The sequence below is a fragment of the Sarcophilus harrisii genome, chromosome 6, assembly GCF_902635505.1.
Source record: "Sarcophilus harrisii chromosome 6, mSarHar1.11, whole genome shotgun sequence".
NCBI lineage: Eukaryota > Metazoa > Chordata > Mammalia > Dasyuromorphia > Dasyuridae > Sarcophilus > Sarcophilus harrisii.
Window position 1 is genome coordinate 250,393,690 of NC_045431.1, and position 7,244 is coordinate 250,400,933.

General features: G+C 32.7%; 1 protein-coding gene across 1 annotated transcript; it reads left to right on the forward strand.

Annotated features, from left to right (window-relative positions):
- The first annotated feature begins 447 nt into the window (after positions 1-447).
- LOC100915113 (olfactory receptor 1038-like) lies at positions 448-6,460 on the forward strand. The gene is made up of 3 exons (XM_012552666.2): positions 448-470; positions 4,172-4,187; positions 5,504-6,460. Exon 3 carries the CDS (start codon positions 5,504-5,506, stop codon positions 6,458-6,460), a length of 957 nt encoding a protein of 318 aa, XP_012408120.1. The 5' UTR covers positions 448-470; positions 4,172-4,187.
- The last annotated feature ends 784 nt before the right edge of the window (positions 6,461-7,244 follow it).

Sequence of the window (7,244 nt, forward strand, 5' to 3'; positions counted from 1 at the left end):
GGCTACTTGTGTTCATAAATATTATCGAAAGCTATTATTTAGATGGAATCAACATGACTGAGCATCTGACTGAACTGGGGAATCAGGAAGAAGGAAAAGACAAGTTTAGAGTCAACATTAGCATAAAAAATATGATGTCAAAATTTTGAATCTTTCTGGCTAGAAGAATGGTGGTGCTCTCAAAAGAGAGAGAGAAGTTATGACGAGCAGTTATTTAAGATGGCAAATAACAATACTCTGGATATTTGAACCCTTCTACTACCTTGACTTATGCCCTAAGTTCTTTTTGTCTTAATTAGTGACCATGATAATTCCCTATTATTTTAGCAAGGACCCAGATATGTTTTCATTTACTATACTTATTTTTGCTATGGCACCTTTCCTTTACTATACCCTTCTCCCCTTCATGTCATCTCTATAACTAAATCAACTCTGTTTCATATCTGTTCCATCAAGGGATTGGAAGATCAATTCACCTATCATCCCATTCACCAATCTCATTTCAACAACTTTGGAGAATGAAATGTGTCTTGTAAGACTCCATTTCTAATATATGATGTCTCTCTCTATTAGAATTTAAAATAACATATGATAGAGATTGTCTTTCCTTTTTTCAAAATTCCCAGTTCTTAGTACAATACTTGACACATACTAAAATTAAAAAAATAATAATAAATGTGGTATTCTTGTATTCATTCATAGAATGTTATTTAATCCTTATAACAATTTTATAAATAGATGCTATTATTATTTTAATTTTAAAGGGGGAGTCTGAGAATAATTTAGACTATATTCTTAGAGATACTGCTTGAATCTATTGGGGATGATATACAGAAAAAGATAGAGAAGATAGGACCCACAACAAAGCTCTAGATATTATTCTCCATCATTTGAAAGGTCCTTCCAAGTTTTGGCTTGAAATCATTGATCTTCAGAGTTGGAAGGAACTTTAGAGGATATCTTGTAGCACCAATATCTCTACAGGAATACATTTTGTAGTATCATTGATAAATGGGTGTCCAATTAAGTTGGAAAATCGCCAGTGTTCCAGAATCTACTACTTCCACTATTCCTCAGTGATTAAACAAATTGTTTTGGGAGGGAACATGATCTTTGTTTTATGTCCCTTATACAGATGTTGTAAATAAAGTGCTTCTAAAGAATAAAGAATGTAAGAGTGTGATTTGCTAGTCTTAATTTTACTTCTTGAGAAAGTCACCATCCCCATAATTTTGTAATGACAGTTTCTAATGTCCCAAAAGAATCCATTGTTTATTGCTGGCTGCAAAACATTAAGTTATCTCTATTTTGAGGATTGTTTTCTCTAATGTCTGTCTCTTTAGGCCTTAGTATTTTGTTTTTGAATTGTTAATCACAAATATTACCAATTTTCCTTAAAAGTATTCTCCATAACACTAATTTTGGAATAATTATGACTGAGCAAGAAAATCGATGATGTCCTAAGGGACAGGGAATTCAATTATCATAGGCATACATACATGGATGAAGAAGGTACATATATATATTTAGGCTTATTCTAATATATGACAAAAGAAATGACCCCATGGACATATCCAGGGAAATGGTCCTTTCCATGACCAGGTAGGATGACTCATTTTATACAGATATATATACTTATCCCTCTCTGTTCTCTATATCAGAAAATCAAATAATCTCAAATTTGGAAGAGAACAAATGATAATCTAGATCAAATCCACTCTAAGCAAGAATCCACATAAATTTTCCCCAAATAATTATTTGAATCCAAGGGCTGTTTGGCATTTTTTTAATCAAAAGAAAACAGCTATCTCCCAAGGCAGCTTATTTGATTTTGGAATAGTTTGAATTGTAAGAAAATTTCTGTTCTTTTTGTTTTTAGTTTTGTTCTTTTGCTTCTTTTCATATAAAATACTGTAATCCATTTTTCATTAATTTCCAACTTAACAGCCCAGTTCTGTCCCCTGAGCACAGCAGATAATATCTAGAATTTCTTGAAATGAAGCATTTCTGATACTTGAACAAAGCTTTCATGTTCCACCAATGTTCTCTTTGTTAGGCTAAACATTCCCATTTCCTTTAGCTTGGATTTTCTCACTTAGCATAATATCAAGACTCTTCACGATTCTGATTATTAATTATTTCCTTGAGTCAGTGAAACATGGTCCAGTCAAAGATTTGGAGTCAAAGAAGCTTAGTTCAAACTGAGCTTTATCAGGTTTTCATTGTATAACCTTAAATAAATGATTTCATTTCCAAGTGCCTTTGTTTCTTTATCTGTAGAATGAAGAAATTTAACTAAAATGTCTGCCAAAGGTACCCCTTATTTTACAATCTATACAAAATATTTCTTATATATTTCTTGGTGTATGTTTCTTAATTTCTTAAATTTAACATATGCATATGTGGATAGAGAAGAAAAGTGAGTTATAGAATCATTCTGCCTAGTTCTGTCCTTAATAACTTTAAAAATACTATATATAACTTTTCTCCTTGGAAGATATCCACAACCTGGTGAGGTGGGCTTTGCATGTACTATTACTTTGACTTTGCACATGGGGGATCTAATTGAGAGAGACTGTGGAGTTGTGCATGTTTAGATATAAGATTTAAAGTCAGATTTTCCTGATCCTTACTCTAGCAATCTCTACATTATATGGCTCATTCTTCTTTTAGGAAGAGATAGCAGCTTCCCTTTTGTTTAGCTGGAAAAGCAAGACTGAGAACTTATTTTAACTTCTATTTATTGATGACTATTAACACATCATTTCTTAGTTTTGATGGAAGTTGAAGAGAACTTGGGTAGAAGGAAATAGGATAATAATTTTTTTTAAATCCCACAAATTGGATGAGAATCAATTCTAGGAGGTAGCAATAGAATAGGTTGCATACATGCTTGCTTTATTGTCATAACACAAGAAAATGAAAAAGAATTCTTTTTTGTTTCTGGGTACTAGATAAATAATCCTACACCCAAGTAGCAAGTGGATATCACTGAACCGTAAACAGTAGTTTTACAGGGTTGTAGGACACAAAATTGGAAATTGTGGAGAGTAATAATAATGGTGGGAATTTATATAAGGGGTTAAAGTTCATGGAATAGTTGATTGTATTCTCACTTTTCTTATCTGAAAAATGGGGGTAATAGTGACACCTATATAATAGGAATGATGTGAGAATCATATGATATAACACATACACACATGTATATAATGATTTGCAAACTTTAAAGGTATTTTAATGCTCCTTGAAATAAAAACCATAACAATAATGATTATATGGAATATTATTATATAATTATATATTATTATAAACCCTCATCATCATTCTCATCCTTATCTTCATCAATATCATCATTATTTTCCCTGGGAAAAAATTTCCAGGATAGAATTCTATCTCAGATGGAATAGTCTTGCTAATGCCCTGTGAGGTAGTATTACATACTGCAAACATTAGTTTCCTTTTTACAGGTAAGTCATGTAGTGCTCAGAAAGATTATATAATTTTCTCATGGTCATAAACCTAGTAAATGTCATATGTGACATTGAACTCCAGATCTCTCTTTACTCTGCCTTTTCCTCACCTCCCTCATCTATCTACCATATTGTCTTACATCATCTTGTATCTCTTTAGATATGAAACAGCTGATACAACTCTGTTTCTCCATCATATATTATTCTACTTTCATCCTTATAAGGAAAAAACAAAACACAAAATCAAAAAGTATTTCTAATGATTAGGGAAGGTGTTCTAGTGACACATATTTGTAATGAAACTGGTCTTTTGCCCAAGCAAAGAGACACTCATAGTATCATAAAATCAGAGTTCATTTAGTCCAACTCCCTCATTTTATAGAGAGAAAATTTTAAAAAAATCAGCAACTGAGACATCAAGAATTTAAGTGACTTAAACAAGGTCACTCAACTAATAAATGTCTTAGGCAAGTTGGAACTTGGCTCTTCTTAATTCAAAGTTCAATATTCCATCCTCTCTTCTATATATCCGTCTCCAGAATGAGTGTTTTTCCCTACTTGACTGTAAGTTTCCATTGTTTGTATTGTTTCAGAATGATCATCTAAGTTAAAAACAAAGACAGATCACTGTGAACAGCCTGGTGGGAAGTACCCCAAGAGCACTGCTCTCCTTTTCTCTCTTTTCTTCATCCCATTTCTACTTTCTATACTTGGTATGTATACTTGCCATTAACAGCCCTTTCAGATATCAACACTATGAAAATTTCTCCCAGAACCTGATATTTCTAAAATTAAAAATAATATTAAACAAAGAAAAACTATCCTAAGATAAAGTTAGATGGATCCCCATAAATTTTATTCTAAATTTTTAATCAACTGTTTGATTCTCTTAGTCCTCTAAAATCTCTGACAGGAGATATATGTTGTTTAGAAATAGCTTTTTGTGATCTCTGGTGAATTTCAATGCATACACAAAGATCAAAGGAAAAATTGTTTCAATAGATGAGTTGGGTGATCTCAAACACTGTTTAGTCTATTAGGTGAAAACATTCATAGCATATATTGAATGAAATTGACTCATATGATCTGATTAATATTTTTATTGTATTGATAGAATTTGGCCATTAATATGTTGATTTATGTCTATACACAATAGTTTCCTTCTTGCTCCAACTAGTCTTTCTCCCTCTCTCATTGTATAGACAGGCCAACACAAATAAGCTATAAATTTTTACATAAGACTTTTGAACCAGATACTGATTAAATATACTGATAAATTTAGTGGAAATGGGGAGAATATGGGTGTTTTTCCCCAAATTTGTGAAGTCTGGGCTAACTCTCCGGTGGGCCTCAGGATCAGTCAAAGTCCGGATCAATCAAAGTTCTTGGTCTTTAGGGGGAAAAGTAAAGGAGGCTGGCAAGCTGCCATGTGGCTTAAAAAGGATGTATCCTGGAATCTGGAGTCTCCAGCCTTTCTCCTCCTCTTGCCTATGATTACCTCACTACCTCATATTCTGCAAGCCCCAATCATGAGGGGAACCATTACATTACCATATCATCTAAGTATATGCTCATAAAGCCATTATCTCACATCACATATGTCAGTGGTTCTCAAAGTATGGTTTAGAGAATCCTGGGAATCTCTGAAACCCTTTTAGAGGGTCTACAAATTCAAAAATAATTTTTATTTCCAATACGATAAATGTCTATAAATATAACCCAGATAAACAAAAATGCTTTGAAGAGATCCTCAATAATTTTTAATAAGATAAGGATACTGAAAACAAAAGTTTGAGAACCACTTAAGTGGTCTGCAATCTCAGACTCAAGTACACCTTTTCAGAGTTTCAGCCCTCTACATAAATTGGCAAAAACTTCCCAATATTTTTTTCTGAAAAAATCTGTCTTCTCCCAGCAAATGTCATATTAAAAAAAGTAGTAGTTGACAAAACTTTCAAGCTCACAGAAATGTCATTGGATATCTTCTTTTATTTCTGTTTCTTGTTTTCTTTCAGTAAAGAATTGTGGAATAGATGGCTGGAAGAAATAACACCATAGTAATTGAATTCATTCTTCAGGGATTTTCTCTTGATAGAGAGCTGGAAATTGTCCTCTTTGTGTTTGTCTTTGTGGTGTACATTCTGACAATGGTAGGAAACATGGGCATGATTTCACTCATTCGATTAGATTCCAGACTTCACACCCCCATGTACTTTTTCCTCAGTAATTTGGCTTTTGTTGACCTCTGTTACTCTTCCTCAATAGCCCCCAAATTCTTGGCAACTCTCTTGACCAAACAGAATACAATTTCTTTCTATGCTTGTGCAACTCAGCTAGGCTTTTTTCTCACATTCCTAATTTCTGAGATGTTTCTCCTTGCTGTGATGGCATATGACCGCTATGTGGCCATTTGCAATCCTCTTCTCTACATGGTAGTTATGTCTCAGAGGGTTTGTATACAGCTGGTGACAGGTCCTTACTTGTACAGCTTTTCAGTTTCTTTGCTCCATACTATGGTCACTTTTCGCTTGATCTATTGTAGTTCTAATGTCATCAATCATTTCTACTGTGATGATGTGCCACTGATGGAGCTTGCTTGCTCAGATACCAGTCTCAAAGAGATTTTGATTTTTATCTTTGCTGGGTTCAACATGATCAGCTCCTTGTTAACAGTTCTTATTTCATATTTGTATATTGCCACTGCCATCTTGAAGATCCAATCAACTGAAGGAAGACGCAAAGCTTTCTCCACCTGTGCTTCTCACCTGAGTGCAGTTACTCTCTTCTATGGGACATTGATCTTTATGTATCTGCAGCCCAAATCAAATCATTCCCTGGACACAGATAAAATGGCCTCAGTGTTCTACACAATAGTGATCCCTATGCTGAATCCTATGATCTACAGCCTGAGGAACCAAGAAGTGAAAAATGCACTAAGGAAAGTGATTGAAAAACTGCATTCATTATTCTTTGCATATCTAAAAAATTGATCAAGTTGTGGATTAACAAAGTATAGATGTTACTTTATCCCTCATTGTCCAGAGGTTCAGCTTTAATTTTGATATTATGTCTTTTAAATCACCTTTGATAACATAAAATAAAAAAAAAATTAAATAAAAATCGACTTTTTTTGAGAGTGGTTACTACATAGGTAAGTTATTTTTCTTTAGTTTATTTTACCATTTATTTCTTTTTTCTGAAAATAGATAATTGTTTAATTATATAGCAAGTGCTATATAAAGATACTAAATTGATATTTTTTAAATAGATATGTGAAAAGATTTGGTTCATCTATAATCTCGTAGTCCTTTATTCAGGCATATTATTTTCCCTAAGCTCAACTTCTTTATGAAGAAAATATTACCTCTACTATCTACATCAATCAAAAACAATTGTTGTATGCCCACTATGTGCTAGGCCATCTGCTAAGCAATATATCATAGAGTTATTACAAAGTTTAAATGAACAAATGCACATAAATAACTGAAAAATATAAGGACCTTATGCAAATATGTGATAATATTATTGTTTTTCTTATCTTGTTTGTGTCCTTTTTAATGGAATTCAAATAGAAATAGGTGGGGACAAATAATATCTTTCTATTATCTATTTACATTTAATTTTCTGAGAACAATTACAAAAACAGGTAAATGAATAGTTTTTTTTTAATTGTGATAAATATTAGAAAAAAAACTAAAATTCTGTAGGTTAATTGATAGCATCTTTGAGATAACTAGAGTAACAAGCATCATTATAGGGATGATGTGGACCTTA

Bases quoted from the DNA above. Each gene is read 5' to 3' on its own strand.
- LOC100915113 (XM_012552666.2), top strand. From the start codon at position 5,504: ATGGCTGGAAGAAATAACACCATAGTAATTGAATTCATTCTTCAGGGA.